At 40.0% G+C, this 22,297-nt stretch overlaps 2 protein-coding genes across 2 annotated transcripts in view; one reads left to right on the top strand and one right to left on the bottom strand.

Moving 5' to 3' along the window:
- The window catches only part of NUDCD1 (NudC domain containing 1), a 34,733-nt gene extending 17,333 nt beyond the window's left edge, over positions 1-17,400 (bottom strand). The window contains exons 1-2 of the mRNA XM_009087614.4: positions 17,174-17,400; positions 6,632-6,786 (exon numbers count right to left, since the gene is read on the bottom strand). Coding sequence (XP_009085862.2) covers positions 6,632-6,786; positions 17,174-17,291 — 273 coding nt within the window. The 5' untranslated portion in view covers positions 17,292-17,400. The remainder of the gene's footprint in view (positions 1-6,631; positions 6,787-17,173) is intronic.
- Positions 17,401-17,459: 59 nt separating this feature from the next.
- ENY2 (ENY2 transcription and export complex 2 subunit) lies at positions 17,460-22,014 on the top strand. Its single transcript, XM_009087634.4, has 5 exons — positions 17,460-17,600; positions 17,983-18,076; positions 19,873-19,943; positions 20,751-20,825; positions 21,778-22,014. The coding sequence occupies exons 2-5, from the start codon at positions 18,009-18,011 to the stop codon at positions 21,852-21,854; spliced, it is 291 nt and encodes a 96-aa protein (XP_009085882.1). The 5' UTR covers positions 17,460-17,600; positions 17,983-18,008; the 3' UTR covers positions 21,855-22,014.
- The last annotated feature ends 283 nt before the right edge of the window (positions 22,015-22,297 follow it).

Below are 22,297 nucleotides of genomic sequence, written 5' to 3' on the forward strand. Positions count from 1 at the left end.
ATTTAAAGAAAAATCAATTATTTCCTACTCTGTTAACGTTACACAAATCAGCTTGATTCAATAAGAGCGCAAAACGGATGTTAGATTAACAATTTCATCTATATTTCTAGTAATTGTTCCTATAAGTCCTGCTTTAGTTCTATGTTGTGTTCTTAATTTCCCGATAATTCAAACAGAAAAAAAAAAAACTGTTTTCATGCTGAAAACTGGATTTCCAACTGTTTTTATTAAGTATAATGGCATGTCTTCCAGCATATCTTTTAGGGATTATTTTTTATCTTCTGCCTTCACTCTCAGATACAGCTCTTTCTTTGCTGAATAAGGCTTTGTGACCGACTTTCTGCTCGTTATTTGGCTCATGGAATGTCAGCCATGCTGCTGCTTGTTCAGGATTAAGATTTACCTCCATTTTTTGTGTTGAAGTAATCTCTGAATACCCAAGATGCTTGTTAGGTTAAAAGAAAGCTCTAACAAAATCTTTATGATTTGAAAATAAGTTTAAAAACCAGTCAGGACATGCTTTATTAGCAATACAGCTTGATCAGCTACTTATGAAGTAGATCAGGCTGCAGTATTAAGAGTACAAACAAAATATTCTCACAGAAAAATATAAGATGCAAACTGGACATTCAACATCACAGTCACATCTCTATACTGTGTTAAATAAATGAAATAGAACTTAATAATTTGAAGTTTTTCAACTGAACTAAGAAGCTGTTAAATAAAATGGGCTGGCAGTCTGTCACAAGTGGGGTCCCTCTGGGATTGACACCAGGCCCCACACACTGAACATCTTCATAAGGCACTTGGATGACAGGATTGAAAGCACCCTCACCCTATTTGCTGATGACACTAAACTAGGTGATGAGGTAGACACACGTACCTACAAGAGAGCCTGGAAGAGTGGGGCAGCAAGAATGCTGGGAAAATAAGCAAAGATAAGCATGGTCCTGCACCTGGAATGGAACAAGCAGAGAGCTCAGAACAGGCCAGGGTCCATGTGGCAGGGAGAAACCCTGATGAAGGGGACCTGAGGGCAACAGGGATAACAAGCTGACCATGAGCCAGCAGGGCAATGCTGCAGCACCAAAGGTAAACTGCATCCTGGGCTGCAGCTGCACAAGTATCACTAGCAGAGATAAGAGGTGTGATCATCCCACTCTACCCAGTGGTTATTAGGCCCCACCTGGAGTAATGTTGAAAGAAGACATGGAGAGATTGGAAAAGGTGCAAAGGACTGTCTCCAAAAGTCCTTGCGCTTGGGCACGTGAATGCAATACAGAGAGAGCACATTGTGCATGCAAAGCATGCAGTGGCTGCATTTATTAAGAGTCCTGCCTTCAAGGGCATTTCAAAACATTCCTATTTTCCAGATGTTAGTGAACTCAGATGTGCATTTAACACATGCTGAAAGGCAAGCAAGAGAAATTGCATTTGGGTAAGTACCATTTTAATAAGCAACAGCAAAAAAAGACCAGATAATAAGCAGATAGCCTGCCTGCCTTTTGGGCCTACTTAAATTCATATTTGAGATTACTGTGTGCTACAAGAAGATTATGAAACCTGCAATGGAAAATTCACACATTTTTAATTATTAGAAGCATACAGGGTCAGTTTCTGATGTCAGCTGTATCCTACACCCCTTGGACTATTCTGCTAATTTATAACACATTCAGAAGGGGAGAATGAAAGAATTAAAAGGAAAAAAGCCAAATAAACCAAAACCACAACCCAAACAAATACCACACAATCACAAGATACAATGAATTTTAGCTTCCTCATGTTTTATTTAATTTTTATATTTCACTGAAAGGTATTTTTTTTTCCTATGAAGTAGAAAAGTTTTCCATTGTAACTAGCAATGATTACTGAGCCTAGTTAAAAAATAGTCAAAATCCTGTGTATCTTATCACAGAAACAGGAAGCATCATTCTTCTCAATAGTGACTATAGGGATATACTATATGACATTACAAAAGACCACACTTTTGTTGGCCTTCAAGTGAATTTTAACAGAAAGCTTCAAATAGTTTTGGATGCAATTAAAATAAAAAAGTATCAACTACCTAATCTTCTAAAGATCACATCAGATTTATCAGCATTGAGCAGGAATTTCAGAACTCAATCTCCTGAAAAAAAATGAAAAAAAATCTTTACTACAAAGCCTTAAAAATTTCCTTTCAATAGGCAAAAAAGGAAATTATCTTCTTCATAACCTTTCTGTTCACTAATTTAACTTTAGGCATTTATAAGAACAGTCTCTAATCTCATTTTGACAATGAAAAGGATGGACTTCCTTGATGAAACAGACCCTGCTCTCAATCCCATTGTGTCAGATTAGCTTTTTGACTGACTTTGTTCACTAGGTGGTTAACTGGGATGATAGTGACTCTCTGCTTTAGAAGCATGAGGGGATGGTCAGTTTGTAGCCATTTATTATACCAGCAAGAACTGGCTAAAACAACTTGGCACTATTCAGGCATGGGTCAGTGCTGGTGAGCAACTGTATTGTCCATCACTTGTTTTTCCTTGGTTTATTTCTCTCTCTTTTCACTATCATTATTATTTTCTGTTGTTATTATTATTAAATTTTGCTTTCTATAAGTTGTTAAACTGTTCTTACCTCAATCTGTGGGTTTTACCTTTTCTGGTTCTCCTTCCCATCCTACTGGGGATGGAGGAGCACCAGTGAGCAAGCAGCTGCACTGTCAGCTGGGGCTAAATGACAATACTGTACAAACATGAGATATTTTACAAAAGATTTAAAATAAAAATTCCTTTTTTTAAGGAAATAACTGGGAATGAGAAAACAATATAGCAATAAAAAGAAATGAAAAAATAAAAGTTGTAAGTCATATGGCAATTCCCACAACGTAGAAATAACAAATACAAGACTGTGTTTTTATGAAAAATCAAAATACCTAGGCATTTGACACATCTCTTTAACTGAAAAAAATGCCCTTACCCAGCATTCTGAATAACAAAGAGACAAGTATTTAACACTGTGAAACATGACAGTGAAAGATTTTGTTGTTCTCTATCAGCTTTCTTATTCTGACTTGTTTGAAATAGAATGCCCACATTGTGTCTGGTGCCACTAACAGCTGTTCTAAATTGAAGTTAACTGAAAGTTACAGAAACAGTATTCCACAGCTAATTCTAATTGGAAATTAAAGAGATGAAAATATATATATCATTAAGGATTTTAATTAGGTGAGAAAAGAGTTCCTCTTGCAACAATTTTTCAATTTGTTTATCTGAGCATAAAAAGAAACCAAGTTGTCTTTGCAAGAAGAGCTTAAGGTCAAGAAACTAATCCAACTGCTAAAGGAGAAAATTTTGAATGTTTTGCAGCTATACTGGAATGCTACAAACACCAAGCAATCAACAAAGTTGCGTCAGATGCATAACACCCCAAACAATTAAAAAAATCTCAAGTCAGTAATCCTGTCACTACCCTACCCATTGGGTGTTTAAAGCAAAGTATCTGTGTGCTGCTGGCACACCAAATGAAAAAAGTCCAACAGCTGTAACAGGAGAAGCTTAAAGCTATTATACAGTACTTCGAGCCAAGTTAGAGCAACAACTTCTTCAATCCGGTATAAAAAACCCACCTGAATACTCATCCATCAACACAGAAGAACTGCTTGTGTTGATCACTTTTCTTTTTTCAATTATGTGTGATTTTGAGCAACTGGCAAGGAATTAAATGCACTTCTCTTCCTTCACAGATGACATCTTTTTAAACACCTAAGTTACAGGGATAATTCATGATATATGATAACCTATACACTGTCATATTAGAATCAAAGCTGCAACCAAAATAAGAAATAGAACTAGAAATAATGATGAGTTAGAAAGTCTATGTGCTCTTTCACTCTGATTTTAGGATGAACTCATTACCCTGTTCCATCTTCTGTTTTAAAGAAGACTGACATTAATTTTAATTGCAAGCTGTACTTGGCCAAAACCAATGCTATTTTTAATATACATTTGACTAATATATGGCTGGGCACATTTGTAATGAGACACCTTGTTGACGTTTCTGAACACAAATTCCTTTTTATTCATATGCAAACATGTTTCCTTTACAAAACAGCACAGTATCATGTATAAGAACACAACATGGTGTCTATTTATTCACAGCTTAATCAGTTTTATTTCCCTCTTCAGGCAGAGCCAAAACTTGTGACCAGATATTAATCAAATGTCATTATCTTGAAATAGGTTCTAGAGAAGAATATTTTGTGTGTCAATTTATAGGCTGTTGTAAAATCTTTTATCTGCTAAGAAATAAATTTACACACATAGTGCTCTCCTAGTAAAGGAAATGCATTGGGTGTCTGTGTTGTGCAGGCAGAGGAGACCTGCAGGGGTGGCCTCAGTGAGGAGGGGTCAGAGCTGCCCAGTGCATATACAGCCACTTCCAGCTGGCTCCACTGGACTCTCCATTGCAGATAGTCGAGCTTGTCAGCTAAGCCAATGATGTGAAACAGAGGTATGCCTACAGCCCTTGGAGCAGACCATGGAAAAGCAGGCTGCCCTCCTGAAACCCACAGGGGACAGATATCCACACTGCTGCTCATGGAAAAAACACACAGTAGAGCAAGTACAAGTTTCTGAACGATGGAGCTTGTTCCTGGTACAAGCTTTCTGTGACCTTCTTTCTTATCATCCTACACTAGTCCTAATTGGCAATATATTAAATAATTTTCCCCAAAGTCAAGTCTGTTTTGCCCATCATGGTAACTGGTAAGTGATCTCCCTGGTTTTATCCTCATACACAAGCTTTTCTCTCCTTTTTCCTCATCATCTTGTTGAATAGCAGGAGTGAGAGTGTTTGGGTGGGCATCCAGCAGCAAGCCAGGGTTAACCAACCTCAAAGGATAAAACAAAAAATGAGATTATGACAAGCCACTGTTAAGAGAAGGCTTTCTTTTAGCTGTTTCTACTAGGAATCCAGATGATCTCAAAAGTTTTGGAAGAAGTCCTAGAAGATTGTTTTGTCACAGTAAGAGTCTGCTGAAGTCTCCAACTGCTACACACTATGAAAAGGAAAGGAATATTTTGCAGCTTCAGTTCTCATCCTACCATGCTCTGGAAACCTTTATTTCCTGAAAATCTAAAACTACAGTTTCAGAATTTTTCTTAGTTTAGTCCTGACCTAGGAATTTCTGTCCCCAGAACCTTGCACAGGTTAAGCCACATGCTCTCAAAAACCCATGCATAGCCTTGTGTTTTCTTTTGTCTGACAGGGTTTCGAGTCAAACTCTGGCAGTATGACAATAGGCATTTTCCTTTCTACACAGTCTTTTCTTTCTTAATGCCCAAGTACTACAACTGTATGTGCCAGAAACATGGTGTCCATAGAACCATGTCCTTCCCTCTCTGAAATGAAGTATAGTTTTACAAGGGAAACAAAAGCATCCCTGCATTAAAATGGCTCAAAAGAAATACTGTTTGATTACTTAGGACCACCAGTATAAAAGCAGAAATTTCAGTCTTGTTCTAGCTTGCTTATACTATTTCAACTTCCCTCACAGCCACCAGCATCTTTTTGCTTCCAACAAATGATGCCTAGATTAAGCATTTCTAATTCTAACACATATACAATGACTGGGTTTTCAAGCTAGTAAACAAACATCAAGTAATACCAGGGAGAAAGAGAAAACAACTAGAAAAAAAAGCATCTTCCCTTTCCTTCAGCTTGTCATCATGTCCATCTTGCCCAGAATGGAAGCAGATCTACCACTATGTAGAAGCCTAAAAGAAAACAGCTAATGTGTATGTCTCCAGCAGTGATAGCCATAAGCTGTGGACTCAACCAAGGTTTGTTGGTAATAACACACTGTGAGAAAGAACAGGATGTGGCTGGAGACAGGGGCCACACAGAGGTAGGACAGCACTTCTCAGGGACAAATGTCCTTGTTCTGGCTCCTGGAGATAAGCACAGCATAGTACAGCATGCATATACGAACAATGTGGAGAAGTGGATGTGGACATGGACTGCAGGTGGGAAGATAGAACCAGAGACCCCCTAAGCCCTCAAACCTATTTCCAGAAGGGACTGAAAGAACAAACTTCACATGATAACTAAGGTGTATAGAAAGCGAGTCACCTATTTTCCAAGTTGAGAAACTGACCCATTAACAGGTACCCCCACCAAGCCCAGGCACCACCTCCAGGACCCTGAACATCCCAACAGCCCACTGCTCTGTGTTTGTACTAGGAGGCCAGGGACAAATATTTCAATTTCCATACCAAATGTTTAACTCACTGAAAGACCTCTGTAAGCTTTTGTGAACCCTCTGGCTTTTGTTTTTCCTTTTGGCCACAAGCATCTTCAACTCCTGAGTGCTCCCGTCCCCTTAAGTAGGGGTACAGGGCCTATTGCAACACACACGGTAGCAACACTAATGCAATATTTTTAACATAAAGAAGTCAGAAACTTCACTTAAAATCCTTTTATTCTTCCTGGTGAAATGCATTTTTGTTGAAATATCTTCCACCTATCTTCATGGCAATAGCTTCCCCCAATTTTTGCATTTGGATCCTACTTGCAATATTTTCTATCTCATCTGCTCCCATCTTTTCCAATCCAGTGGTTTAAAAAAAAAAGATTTTATTCTTACCAGAGTCACTGACAGATTCATAACCCTTCCAAACTGATCAACATAGTAGACATTATCCTGGTACCAGGAATCAAGGTGAAGATAATTATACATGCCAAAAGCACGCATGTGGTCAAGGGTATATTGATCATCACGAAGCTGCACTTCTGCTACAGCTGGAGGGAAAAGAAAAACACTATTTTAACAATTATTTATTTACAGCTTAGTAATTTAAAATTTAAACTAATTATTTAAAAAGAATTCTTCAATTTTCATTCCATAGGTATGCTTTATTTGAAGAAAAATACATTATGTATACATAGTTTAAAATTTCACCATACACTTGGAAAGCAAGTCATCCACCCTGAAGGCCACTGCAGTCATTTGCTTTGATTATCTCATCACCATTATCATTTACAGTGGCCTGTTGTGGTGGGTTTGCCCTGGCTGGATGCAAGATGTCCACTAAAGCCACTTGACATGTCACTTTCTCCTCAGCTGGACAGGGGAGAAAAAACATGAGGCTCACGAGAGAGGATGAGCACAAGGAGAGATCACTCACCTATTACTGTCACAGGCAAAACAGACTCAAGCTGGGGAAATTAGTTTAATTTATTGCCAATCAAACCAGGATAATGAGAAATAAAACCAAATCTTAAAACACATTCCCCTCCAACCCTCCCTTCTTCCCAGGCTCAACTTCACTCCCACGGGTCATTCATTCCCTCCTCCCCTCTCCAGTGGCACAGGAGACAGGGAATGAATGGAGGTTGAGGTCAGTTCATCACACCTCTCTGCTTCTCCTTCTTCCTCATTCTCTTCCCTTGCTCCAGCAAGGAGTCCTTTCCACAGGAGACAAGCCTTCACAAACTTTTCTAAGGTGAGTTCTTTCCACAGCCTGCAGTTCTTCACAAACTGCTCCAGAGTGGCTCCCTTCCACAGGTCACAGTCCTTCAGGAAAAACTGCACCAGCACGGGTACCCAGTGGAGTCAGAAGTCCTGCCACCAAACCTGCTGTGGTGTGGATTCCTCTCCCCATGAGATCACAGGTCCTACCTGGAGCCTGCTCCAGCATGGGCTTTCCATGCCATCACAGCCTCAGTCAGGTGCATCCTACCTGCTCCAGCATGGGGTCCTTCACAGGCTGCAGGTGGATCTCTGCTCCCCTAGGGGCCTCCATGGGCTGCAGGGGAACAACCTGTATCACCATGGTCTTCACCACAGGGGACTCTCTGCACTGGCACCGGGAGCACCTCCTTCCACTTCCTCCTCACTGACCTTGGTGTCTGCAGACTGGTTTCTCTCACACAGCCTCACTCCTCTCTCTGGCTGCAGTTCTTGTGCAGCAGCTTTTCATACCGTTCCAGTTTATTACCCCAGGGGCACTACCACCATGGCTGATTGGCTCAGCCTTGGCCAGTGTCAGGTCCATCTCAGAGCTGTCTGGGATTGGCTCAGTCACACATGGGGGAAGCTTCCAGCAGCTTCTCACAGAAGCCTTCCCTTGCAGCCTCCCTGTTACCAAAACCTTCCCATGCAAACCCAATAGACCTCCACCCTGTCTCTCACCAGCATGTGTTGAAGTCCAATTTATCAATAACCTTCACAGAATGAAACACACATCTACAAACATGAAACAACAATGTCAAACAGAATGAAACACACATCTACAAACATGAAACAACAATGTCAAATGTACAATATTTTGTATTACAGAAAGGGAAAAAAAAGTCTGCTCTATAGTAACTCCAGGAAAACAGTAGCCAAAAGAAATATTCCATACATCCACATGGATTTCATGGTCTTAAATACTTACTATACCAACACGTGCAAGGCAAAAGATTAAAACAGTACAAAGCAGAATTAGTTCACAGTAATTACCAAAAAAAAAAAATCCACAAAAAAACAAAAAAGCACCAAACAAAATTACAACAAAAATCAAAAGCAAACAAACAACAACCCCCACCATGTTCTCAGCACTCTCACTGAGGTTGAAATTTCCAGAAATGTCTAAGATACCATAAAAATTTCAGACTACGTTTTTCTACTTGAAAGAGGCTGCAAAGAATAGCTATTCACTAGAATACTACCTTCTTCAAGGCAAGAAGCATGGTACCTACAGTCATTCATTTGTGCAAGATTTTTCCAAACAGAAAACCTCTACTTAACTAATAGTAATCAGGACTGGATGATCTGTTGAAGACTAACCAGGTTTTTATTTAAATTATGTGCGGTTTTTTCCTCCTATTCCTTATCTGTACAGAGATACAGCAGCTGTAGTCCAAATAGCTCAAAATACATTAGCAGAGGTCTAGTTCATCATTCTGTAAACAGTCTTAGATAGAGATCAGAACTCCATTTCATTCTCCAGTATAGTTGACCCAGGATTCTTAGTTTTCCTATAGGGAACTTATCTTGAACTTCACCTAACACAATTCCTTTACAAAGTTACAAGTAAACATTGTCTATGTTAAGTCTTAGTCTATTATAATTAGCACTCAAGCCCAGAGTATGTGAAATGCACCTCAAGGCTAATCCTTCTAATAGCAGATTGTCGCTCCTTATCTTTCAACTTCTACTTTCTTCCGTTTTCTGCTCAGTACTACTATTTCAGTATTTCACTTCCATCCCATCCCTAACAGGGACCATTCACAACTCTGTGCAGAAGCACTCAGATTTTTGACTCTTCTTTAGCATCTACTTGAACCCTACTGCAGCAGAAGTAGTTTACTGTGGCAGAATACCAATTCCTGTAAAGAGCAGATCATTTGGCAGTACCATCAGTGCCAGTGCACAGCTACCACAAACTCAACAACCAGACAATCCCTGTATGGCTCAGAACAGACCCCTGTCAGAGACACTAGCTAATAACATAACAGTGGCTTTAGGAAACTATGCAAGATTATGTTGCCTGATTAATAAAAAATCCAGTCATACTATACAAAATGCTTGCAAAATCACAGCATAATTAGCAATTAGTCTCCTAATCACTGTTGATATTTGCAAACCATTAGTTTTAATTCCACCCAGATCAAATCATTATTCATATTCACCACAGAGGAGGGATTTCCGTACCTCTGCAATTAACAAATTACTGTTCCACAAGCTACAGCCCTTCAAAACACCCTAGAATATCAACAAAGGAGTGAAAAGAAAATACACCTGTCTTAATGGCAAGGACTGCTACCCATTCCAATTCCTACTTTAATTTATTAGAATATTTTACTCTAAATTACACTGCAAAAAAATAGAATATATTATGAAAACACATTTTAAAGCTGTTTGTGTAACCAAGCTTTATCAGAGATATTTTTCCCAATACAAGAGATGACATGAATGTTTTGTAAACAATTAAAGACCGACCAAATATAATCCAGGATAATTATTATCAGTGAAACCAAGCGCATATAATCTACTCCCTGTATAGCTGATCCTATGAAATTAGAAAATAAATGCAGAAACACGTAAAGATTTTTTAGCTGTCCTGGTTTAGGGCAAATTTAGGAGAAAACCTCCAAAAGGGGGCCCCTCCAGAAAGCAAACCCACACGGCCCCTCCCCCCAACCAGTTCGGGAAGGATTCCTCAGAGAGAAGTGGAAAGAACCTGTTTATTTAACAGGCACAGCACCCCCCAGCACACAAAATGAACAATACCGGATGACACCACTCTTTCACTGCTCTGACAGAGATGACAAATTCAGAAAGTCTCTCCTGGGGTGGTTGCTCTGTTATCAGTCCCTCCGGCACTGGGGCAGCTGCTGCAGCCAAAAGTGCAAACTCTCTCTCAGTGTTTCCCAGGTCCCAGTCCGGAGCAGGTTCGAGTAGGTCCAAAAAGGAAAGAAGAAACAGTCCAGGAAGAAATTTGGTCTGTTTAGCTAAACTAATGAACAGAAGCAGAAAAAGCAAGAGGAAGCAGGAGCAAAGCAGAAGCAAGAGCGAGAGCAAAGCGAAAAGCAGGTCAAAAAGCAAAAGCAGCACAATGTACTGCCCCGTCTCTGTGTCCCACCAGCCGTGGGGGAGTGGCAGATAAGAGACCAAAACTTTCACTCTTCAGAGCCAGTCTTGAAGGCACAGAACATAATATCCAGCATAAACTGAACACACGAATGGGGATACAAGCATCATAACGTCATCCCAGGACATTAGCACAAAACCCCTGAAATGGTAAGGCTTCCTTTCTCCACTTCTCCCTCCACACTCCCCTAGTTGTGTTGTTCCCATCAGAACTGTAACTAAAAAACAGTCCAAACACTCCAAACTAGATGATTCCTAGAGTAAAGGTACAACTTTTCGTGAAGATTCTTGGAACAATAAATTATTGATTAGCTGATTGCAAAGTGATAAATTTTATAAAATCTGGAAGAATATGAACTCTCTGTCCTTTAGTTTTCTAGATTAGTTCTGATAGGCCCTGAATAATAAAAGGGATCAGGAGTAGGATATCCAAATCCCTTGTATTATTGCAATATGTTATTAATTCCATAAAAAGAAGTCAGAAACTATACAATACACAGGTGATTTGAAATTAGGAAATCTGACAAATGTGTATTGTCTTGTCATGAAACATTTTAAATGAGGAGGCCAACTGCTTTCAGAATGTATTATACATATGTATAGCTCTGCCAAGATGAAGCAATTAAAGAACCTATTCCATTCTCCATTAATTGAAACCCATACTGTGACCAAGTAAAATCTGTCATCTGCTATCACATACCATGTGCTTAGATACTTTATAGAAGATTCTACACTAGGATAAAATTCATTCCTTCCTTTCTACAGCCTTCAAGATTCAAGGTTTCTTGACAGTCTTTCAAAAAAAAAAAAAACAGAAAACCAATGGAGCTGAGTGCAAAAAAATAAAGGAGAAAAGAGAAAAGAAACAGAGACTTTTAATAAAATAAATTCAGATAAAGGTAAGTTAATATAAATGTATAAATGGAGAAGAAATACTTCAATCAGATCATTACCTTATTCAGTCTCACAGTTACACAGTTCTATGAGTTTATATTTAGTTGCTCAGTCAAGATTTTTTTCTGATTTGTTGTTGTTTGGTTTGGGTTTGTTTTACGGTTTTTAATTTTTTTCCTGGATTTTAAGGTTTTTTTTTTTTTTTTGTTTATGTGATTTTTAAGAGTCAGACTAATGCACCAGTCTCAATGGGTTCACTAGTTTGTTTGGGTTCAATTAAGAAGCAGCAATCAATGGCAGCTATTCAACAGGACCATACGTGGTCTCTTTCAAATTTCTGATAAACACACCTGCACCATGATAACCCAGCAACATTGATTCATACACAGTTATTCATACCAGAAAAGAAAGCAAGTAGGCAGACTGTATAAACTAAATGTCAGCTTTCAATGTTATTTCCCAACAACCCTAGTTGCATGGGATATTTTGGACCAGTATAAAGAAAGCTATGCTACTTTTTTAGAATTGTATTTATCTCTACTAGTTCCATGCTTTAAAAGAAATAATTTGACTCAAAATAGTTTAAACATAATTAAAGAAAAGATTTGCACTCACAATGCCTTACTTAGAAGCAAAAGTTCTAAATACAAAGTAATTCATAAGAATCAAAAGAAGTAACACAGCCCTAACCTACCTGTTACTCTAAGATCCATAGCTAGATATTATTATAATTACTAGTCTGTAATGCAAAAAAAAAAAAAAAATCTGCTCTGAATAAAGAACACTCAATCAAGGAAGTTATACTTTAAATGAATAGAGAGGTTTTACATCTGCCACCAAACACTATGAAGCAGAACTGGGGGGAAAAAAGAAACGTAGAGGAAAAAAGGATGAGGAACAACCCCCAGAAGCCCCTCCATTTTTAGATGTTTTCCTGAATACAAGAAAGCAACTTTACAAAACTGCAAAAATGATTCTGTGGCATCAAATATTACATGCTTGTATGTCATGCCTTGTTTTGCAATGCCACCCAGTGGAAGCAATTTTGTATTGCAGACACACTGGTCTATTAGTAGAAGAGAGAATTTATTTTCTAGTATTAGCCTTCAAAGATCCTTCTAACCCTCCATTAATGCTTTTTCTTTTAATTATAAAACCCATGTTTTTGTTGTTAAAGGCAGCATCTCATTGTTGTTGAGGAAATATGTGCCTGAGAACTAAACTTCTATGAATTACAGCTGCAAATGTGTGAAAAAGCTCTCAATTTCTTACTATTTCCCATACATTAATTTAAACACTTTTTTATATTTAATTTTCAAATACAAATGAAAAATGCAAATTGAAATCTCTATAAGTGTTTGAAACATACCAGCGCCTTTTGCTCCATGAAAAGTCACAAACCTGTTTTCCATGTAGCACTACTAAAGAGCAACTTTTCACTGAGACAGGCCCTCTAAGCAGCGTGCATTGCCACCATTTTTCAAAAAAAAGTGATAAAACTGATAAATGCACATGATCAAAGGAATGCATTCTCTGTGTATACTCCTGGCTTGCATCAGCAGCTCCATCTCTAAACAAATGTTTACTCTGCCTTCCAGCTGTAGCTATACTGAAAAGCATCCACTACTACATTACAGGTACAAATGGTCCTGCAAACAGACAAGATAGAGAGGAAGGTGATCAGGGACAGCCACATCTGAATAAATTCCAAGCCTCTGGAAAGGAAAGGGAATTATGAGACATCTAACCAGTAAACAGCAATAGTCTCTGTCCCTCTGGGAGCCTCCCAGGAACCCCTGGCCAGGCCCGAGTTGGCAGACACCAGATAAGTAAACCTGACACAGCCGACAGCGGGGAGACACTTTCTTGTACCCCGAGGGTGCTGAGGGCAGCCAGGCCAGTCGCCTTTGCAGCAGAGGAGACACCAGAGACATCGGTGGGAGAACGGGGCCGACTCTTAGCAGGGATTAATCCAAGGTTTTATTCAGGGGCTCCAGGGAGCTCCTACACCTCAGGGGGCCTCCTGCCAAGAGCGCTGGGGAGATGTGCCAAGGTTACATTTAAAGGGAGGAGGAAACCAAGAGTAGATAACATTTTACCAACCAATAAATGACCCAAAGGGATGGGTATGGGGGATAGACATTTCGGCAGCGTATAAAACAAGTCTCGAGGGGCTGACTCCTGGCCTCTAGCTAATCACTCGACATCTTGGACTGAAGCTTCTAGATGGAGGGGATGGGATGCTGAGTGATTGACAGAGAGCCAGGATGGGGATTTGGGGATGATCTCACCAAGGGAGAGGAATTCTATAGGTAAAGGGAAGGGGGCACAGTCTGGGGTAAACTACTTGGGAAAACTATGGGGATACAAAGAACAAAACTATTCAAAGTATTACAAAGTATAAAAACACACTACAAGAAGTCTTGATCCTTTAAAAATGTTATGCAACTTGGACATGTTCCTTCCTTTGCCCTTGTGGGGCAAATCCAAGGATTTGCCCCACAATCTCTGCTTTGGACACTGCTGAGCTCAGATTAGGGCAGAAGAGATAACAACAACCAAGATGCTCATTCAACCCTCCTAAACATTAGGTGAAGTAAAAAAAAGGCATTACAAAACTCAATGCAAGGAAGCATTTGAAAATAAGTTATGGAAATAAACTTTAAAAAGTAAGGAGAAAGACAAAATGTACAGTGAAGAGCTAGGAATTAAAAGCATATTAATAAAGGACTCATTACTAGTTGAAATATATTACCAGGCAGAGAGATGAGAAAACAAATTACTGTGACAGTTTAGCATTAACTAGGACAGAATGGGTTGGAATGTAGAAGATATAAAAGAAGAACATGCAAATCATAGTATTTAAAAGAGAAGGGACAGTATCATACTTCCCCCATTCTTCTTCACTGTGACCATACATTTTTAGAAATTTATTAGAAAATCACCTTCTATCGCAGATCTAATAAATAAACTGTTTCTTAAAATGTCAGTTGCATATCTGACCACAGCAAATTCCTGGCAACCATAGTCAACCAGTTGAAAGCATATTAGAACTGAACACTAGGTTTTACATGATGGTCAGAAAATGAAGCTCACTGTAGTCCTCAGGAATGTGACAACCACCACAAGCTGTCACACAACAGCACATGCTGCTATCCACCTGCTCTTGGGGCTGGAGACTGCATCAATTCCACAGGACTTTTTTTTTTTTTTGGTAATTTTATTTTATAGCTAGCAGTGAAATTCATGAAAATAGATAATAAACATTTCAACTACAGCTAAGTTAAAACTCAGTTCTACTTAAGAACAAGCACTTATTTCTTTTTATTGTCATGTATTCCAAGTACTCTAAAACTCACATAATCCTCTTAACTGCCACCAAATTTGGGATGCCACCCAAGCAGAACTACAAATCTCAGGTCATTTGAGACACTCATTAAATTTTTTTCTGCAAAACAAAAAAATAAACTGCCTTTTTACATTAATCTTCCAGATTCTACTACATTATTTTTACAAACAGTTGTGAATAAAATCAGAAATAATGGTACTGACAGCGCTCCTCAACATTTTACTTTTTTTTTTTCAGCTATTGCACTCAGTCCCACTTTGAGGAAATTAAATCAAATTCTTCACACAATGACAAGTATTTATTTAATAACCCAAAAACTACCAAGCTCTTCATCATGTTCTAGAGGCTTTGAATCTGCATACAAGTGTGCTGGAAAGCAGAAGTTCTTGGCCTTCCCACAGACTACTGGCTTCTTCTCTCACACAGTGCTTTGAAAAAGCCACAGCCTACACACCATCCACAGTCTCTACAACTCAACCCATCACTCCTGCACAACAAAAAATCAAATTTTGGAAGGACACCCTAAATCTAACACGTGTGTAGACCACTCACTGGGAAATACAAAAGTCAGGTACAGAACACCTCTGCACTGTGAGTAAACTGCCTTGAAGGACACAAAAGAAAACCAGCAAGGAGAAGGAGGCAGCCGTATGGCCAAAGAGCAGGCTGCAACCAAAACATCTGGAAGACAGATGTAAGGCCTGATACATGTCCTGTTATTAATTCCAAAACACAAGAACAATAAAAGCTTTCCACTCTTCAGAGGACCAGTATCTATATCTACATATGCACACACAGAACAGAAAATATGAGTTCGTATTAGTGACTCTGTAGCACAGTTGAGTAAGTTAGACTGAATGAGTCAGTGTATTTGTGCTGTGGGAAGTGGGGAAAGAAAAGAACACGGTCACACATATCAATCCTCTACTACACACTTACACAGTTTCTGTAACCATTATGTAAAGTATCTGAAGGGACAAGAACTGAGTGGATCCATCTCTCCATTAGAAACTCCATTGTTCATGTATTTAAATGAAGATCTATAATACTCACCTATTTAGAACAGGTGCACAATTGACTATCCAAGAACCACAAAGTTTGCTTGACCATAAGCAGAACAGCAAATAAGACACAAACTCAGGGAGTGCTCCAATGCTACCCTGCTGCTCTCTCTGACACAACTGCAGCACACTCAGAACATGCACCCACTCACCTGCATTTGGGCTGTCTTCTGAAAGGTGACACCTAAAGCAGTCTTACAGTAAAAATGTTACTCTCATTAAATTGTGCAGTCCTACCACAGATACACTCACAGTCTCATTCACTTAACATTCAATAAAAAATTTATCTAAAAGCTTCCTTCCTACTGCTGACAACTCAGCATGGCAAAAACACCTTTCTGATCTACCACGAACAGAGTATGCTCTACACAAAACTAAAGTAGCATGTAATGGATCACTCTGAGGACAGGTATCTTGTACAGTAAATATACAGAGACTGAGATTAATCCACACAAATTGTGTTTGCTGTCTCAGCTTTACAAAGAAAAGCAAACTAATTCACCCACTTTACAAAAAGGCCTGAATTTCTCAAATCAGTAAACGCAGAGTGCTGAGATACTTCAGGGCATGGCTAAGATTGTAGGCACATACCCAACAGGACTTTGTGCTAATGAACTCCTCAGTGAATTAGCGTGTTAATGGACCACGCTCAAACACTAATGATGCTTGGCAGAGAAAGCAGGGCGTGGAATGCATGACATGAAGATTCACCTCTGAACTCTGGGCAGAGTAAGAAAGAAAATTTGCTGAGGTTTGTACAAGACGTTAATTTCATACGTATTTCTCTAAATGGCATGTGCTCCGTTCACACTCCGCTGGGAACTACCTCAGCCGGTCATTTGGCCTCACCTTGCCTGCACAAGCAAGAGCAGATTTCGGACACAAGTTTCCTTATTCATTTAGGAACTAAGAGAACCAGGAGCGGGCTAAGGCAGAGGTCTGACAAGTCAGACACCTCGGTCCACCACGAAGCCACCTGGCGGGGAGGAAGCCGGACGCCCCTGGCCAACTGCAGCAATTATACCGGGAAGAGCCGAGACGAAGCGCCCGATCTCTGAAACCCCCGCCGTTCGAGAGGCGCGGGACTCCCGGTGCTGCGGGCCGGGCTGTCCCCAGCTCGGGGCACCCTGTACCGAGGGCCGCGGAACACCGCGAGAGGACGAAGGGAAACGCGGGGGATCCGTCCCCCTGCGCTGCCCAAGGGATGCCCGGCGGGATCAGCCCCGCGACGCGTCCGCTCCTCACCCGCGTCCAGCCCCAGCTGGTAGCAGGCCAGCGGCTCCAGCGACAGCTTGTATCCCTCGAACTTGGGGTCCAGCAGCAGGCGCTTGGCCTGCAGGGAGCAGTGGGCGGCGCCCGCCATCCCGCGGCTCCGGGAAAACTTCGGGATGCGCCGGCAACTCCGCGGGCCCTCGGGAAACGCGCGGCACTGGCAGCGGAGCACCACGGGAAGAGGGTGAGCGGGCGCCCGGCCGCCGGAGTGCATGGTGGGAGCCGTAGTCCGGGCCGGGAGGCAGCCGTGGGCCTGGGGCGCGTCGGGAGCTGTAGTCGCCGAGCCCGGACTACGTTTCCCGGCGGCACCTGCACCCAGGAGCGGTGGGGCTGGCGGCGCGTGGTGCGTCCTGCAGGCGGCTCCGCCTCTGCTGCACGGACCGGCGGGGCTGCGGCGGCGGTGAGCCGGGAACCAGCCGGGAGCGAACCGGACCGAACCGGGCCGGGCCTTTCCGCGCCGCTCCCTCGCTCCGGGGCGCCACCCGGCTGCCCGAGCGCCGGGGGCGCCGGGCGGGAGGGCCGGGCTGCGGAGAGGCCGCGCCCGGAGGGGGTGGGCCGTGCCCGCGCAGGCGGCCGGGTGAACTGCCGGTGCCCGGCGCTCGGGTAGCCGGGTGGGTGCCGTGCCGAGCTCGCCCCTGAGCTGGTCACACACTGGTGCTCCGGTCATTAAACGCGGGGACGTGTCACTGGACGGGACACTGCATGTCATTCTGTTTTGGTCACTTTTTTTTGTTGAGTGAATGACACCAGCATTTGTCGAAACTCTGATTTGCTCTGTGTAGGTTTGTGGAAAACCTAGATTTCCAAAATGAATAAAGATGCGCAGATGAGAGCAACCATTAATCAAAAGCTAATAGAAACAGGAGAGCGAGAGCGGTAAGTTGAATTCCTACTCCATGCCGGTGAGAGGCTTTAAATACATCAAGACTGCACTACACCTAGAAGTACAATAAAGTCCATAAAGTAAATTCAATTCTAAATTCTTTAAATGCTTGCACATGAAAGTCTTGAGTGTTATACAAGCTATTTAAAAAAATGCCTTTTGAACAGTTTTATTGTAGTTTTCCCATTGAAAAGAGATAGTGGGGAAATAAAGGATGGGTTAATGGTTTATGAACTCTGAAGCTTTCTCTTATGTAGGTATTTTGTGTTGGAATGCCCTAGATTCATGTAAGAATCATCCTTCCATTCAATTTGCTGCAGCTAAATCTTGTTATTTCCTGATAAGGAAAGGAAACAAAACTTTCCTTTCTGCTTTTAAGTGTTTGTTGTGTTTCTAGCTCTTCTCTTGTTAGGTAAAGCAATATATTTTAGAATACATAAAGGAGCGCTTGTGCAAGTCATTGTAGAGATCCCAACCAAGGCAAACAAGTAAATTGCACAATTTTTTTGGCCTATTGTCTCTTCAGTCTGTTTTATTGATGTTGTATTTACAAAGCACTAGAGTGCTTATGACATTTCCCTCCTCATCGTTTCACTGTGCTTACAACACCATGCACCAAAAGCTCTATTTCCTATATTTTTAATGGCCTGTATGAGAAAATTTTTTTTTCCTGGGTCATGGCAAAGCCTTGTGCCTGGTGTAACCTTTTGTAGCCTGATGTGGTATGGTATCTCTGCTCTACATCTTTCCTGGCTGTGACCATCCCCTTGAAGATTGCACAGAGCTTGAGAAAAGCAAGCAATTTATTGAAATGGTATTGAGATCTATTTTATGCTAATTTAAGAATAGGAAGGGTTTTGTCAGGATGTCAAAAGCTGTCTGATAAACAGGCTTTATCAGAGCTGTACTGTGATCAGAGGCAGAGCACTTAGATTTCTTGAACTAAGAAATATCCAGAGGCAGCCAATTTCACCTGTATTCTTACTCTGCTTTTTGTCATCAGTTCATCTGCCCTCTACACAATTCACTGAGTAAAAGGTATTAGACCTACACTGTTCAACCTCTGGCTACAATCCTTTCATTCATGAAAACAGGGTTTTGCTAGAGTTACTTAGGATTGTACAAGATAAGCAGGCTTCCTAGCTAATGGAGAAAAGGGTAAAAGATATTAAAGGTATTTATCATATCTTACTTTCATTTTCCCTTCTTCTGTTTTTTTAGTACTAATTTTTATCTAACTTTTCAATATTCTATTTTGATATATGGAGTAGATGCTTCATTGTGGCAGATTGTTGTGTCTTTTCCAGTAATGCCTGAATCCTTGTTGCTTAAGTTTACATAACTAACCATGCTTAGGAGGTTAAGGTTTTAAGGTACAGGATCCTTCATTTTCACCCAGAATGAGATAATGTGTAACCTGCAGTTGAATAGTGCTGAATTCTTCCTGAAAGGCGAGGGAGAAGGTTTTACTTATTTTAAAGACCTGGTATCAGGTGAAATACTCAAACTTTGAAAGTCTGCATGCATTTGCTAGCAGAGTAGACTCAGTCAGGTCAAGTAATTCAAGGACTTCTACTTTTTTCTCTGTGGCTGCAGTGTCAGCATTGCCTGAAGCAGCTCTGTGAGTTAGCTTCGGGGCACCAAATCCTCATAGTCCAACATGGCAACCATTTCTGCTGCTGCTCTGGGAGCTCTTGGGTAGTAATTGTAGGCCTGACTTTCATACTGGAGCATATTTAAGCTGTCAGGAATGTTTGCTGTTCTAACAAGTTTTTTATTGTTTTAACAGCCTTAAAGAGTTGCTGAGAGCCAAATTAATTGAATGTGGCTGGAAGGATCAGTTGAAGGCACATTGCAAAGGTAACAGTGGTCAATTAATTAATTTCCTTTGTAGTCAACTGAGATTCTGGACAAATCAAAGTCCCAGATGAAGGCTTTACTGACAGTTTAAACAAGACCTGGGCAAGAAGAATGTATCCCTGGCAACTTGACATTTATGTTTAAACATGCTACTGAATTGAGATTACTTCTCGGCTTTGATTTCTGCATTTTTCAGTAGTGTGCAAGGCACTATAAGTAAACAGTTGTTTCATACTGATGAAACATAGTGATGTGTATTAATAACAGCCTTTCTTTTGCTATAGATTTATTCCTTTTTCTCTGACATACTTTTTGACTTGGCTGAAATATGTACAGAAATCTTGTTTAAACCATTTGGAAGAGTAGTAAGGATTTACTGTCTGTGTTCTTCCTTACTGTATGTTCCAAAGTGTTTTTCCAGTTGCACCTTTCTTACTACTGTGTAAATAATGTGTTTTAAGAGATAAGTGAGCCAACTTGTGAACTGCTCCAACACTCTAGTAGCAGGCACATCTGGTAATGCTCAGGTGAGATAAAACAATTTCATGTTTGTTTTTAAAATATGAGCTGATCAAGATGCATCAGCAGTGACAGGTTCCTATCCTTAAATCTCTGGCATGAGCGAAAGACTAAAATCCACTGTACAGTGCAGTAAGTACTGAGCTAATAACCTAGATTTAGGTCCCATGCTACTTTGTATTCTCCCATGACCATGTAGGCAGGTTTTGTCTCTTAATCACCAGCATAGGTTTTGTCATTTTATGAATGGATTAAAAGACTTAAATTACTGGTCTTGGTCTTCCCCAGATGTCATTAAAGAAAAAGGATTAGAACATGTTACTGTTGATGATTTGGTGGCAGAAATCACTCCCAAAGGCCGAGGTAAGAAAATGCAAATGTGGATGGAGTAGTACATCAATAAACATACCTACCTCTATTTCATTAGTATTTTGAAAGCAGAATCATGAGCTTGTCTGTGTTGGATTCAAGGAAAACTGTTAATAGCTTGATAAATACAAATAAAATGTTAATAGCTTAATATTAACAACCAATGAAACATGTGAATTTTTATTGTGTAGCAGCCTTCAGATTACTTTTGCAGATTATTTAGTCATGTCTATATTCACTTTGATAATTGACTTAATGGTCCCAAGTTGTGTATGCAACACAGATGTTTTAAAATTGCAAATCTTGTAAGATGGAAAATCAGAACTAACAGTTCTAGTGGAATGGGAAGAGTAAAGGACATAGCATACAAATACAAAAAAAAATTAAAATCGCTTAAGGAAACTGCAATCCTCTTTATATTGTTCCTCTCAGGCTCTCTAGCAGGGTTTAATGTTAGTGGTAGAAACTTATTCTAAAGTTCTAAATAAAAATAGAAACTTATTCTAAAGTTCTAAATAAAAATAGGCTTTCAAAATAGTTTGCTTGAGACCCTTGCTAGACACCAGATTTCAGATTTTTTTTGGTTGTTAAATTTGTGAAGAAAAAAAGGTAGGATAATCACACTTGTTCTGGTGATTATATCCTGTTTTCTGTTAAATAATCCTTTTCCTCAAATGTTCCAGTTTTCTGGACTATGAATAAGCAAAAAAAAAAAAAAAAAAAAAAACCCTGACTAGTAACGTATAACATTTGTTCTCAATTTTAGCCTATTTTAAATGGGAAAAATATAGATGTGCTATATGAAAATCAAGTCATTTCAGTTACTTTAGGTATTATCAGAATTGCAAGACAATGAAAGAATAGAAATGGCTATAGTAAAAGTATGGTTTTAGCATACTTTTTGTTTTGTATTTTTTTACTTCTTGCTTTCTTATTTGTGTTTCAGCTTTGGTACCAGACAGTGTAAAGAAGGAACTCTTGCAAAGAATAAGAACCTTCCTTGCTCAGCATGCCAGTCTTTAACTTTGACATTCATCTGGGATACAGTTTCCTGTATTACATCAGTCATGTCAGGATTTGGAATGCAGTTTACATACTTCATAAGGATGAAAAATCATTAATTTTTCTTTGCACTGCATTGATTTCTTAAAGTTGCTGTTATTTTAATAAAAAATTTTGTGGACTCATGGTTCTAAGGTGGTTCTCTCTCGGTGGACTCTAATGTGGTGTCACCTGTTCCAGTTTTTAATAATCCCTAACTTTATACAAGTGTGGAACCTTACAAAGATTTTCAGAAAAGAAGCACAGTTAACAAGTATGTTGACCAGAAAAGCAGAAAGGTATAAAAAAAAGTGTGGAAAATGGGATATGACATACTGCTGAGCATAGCTTTTCTGATTTTCCCAGAGTAAGCAGGACAAAGTTAAAACTACGTAAAACTGTTGGTGAAATTCCTTTTGTACTTC

Source organism: Serinus canaria, chromosome 2 (genome assembly GCF_022539315.1).
Source record: "Serinus canaria isolate serCan28SL12 chromosome 2, serCan2020, whole genome shotgun sequence".
NCBI classification, from domain to species: Eukaryota; Metazoa; Chordata; class Aves; order Passeriformes; family Fringillidae; genus Serinus; species Serinus canaria.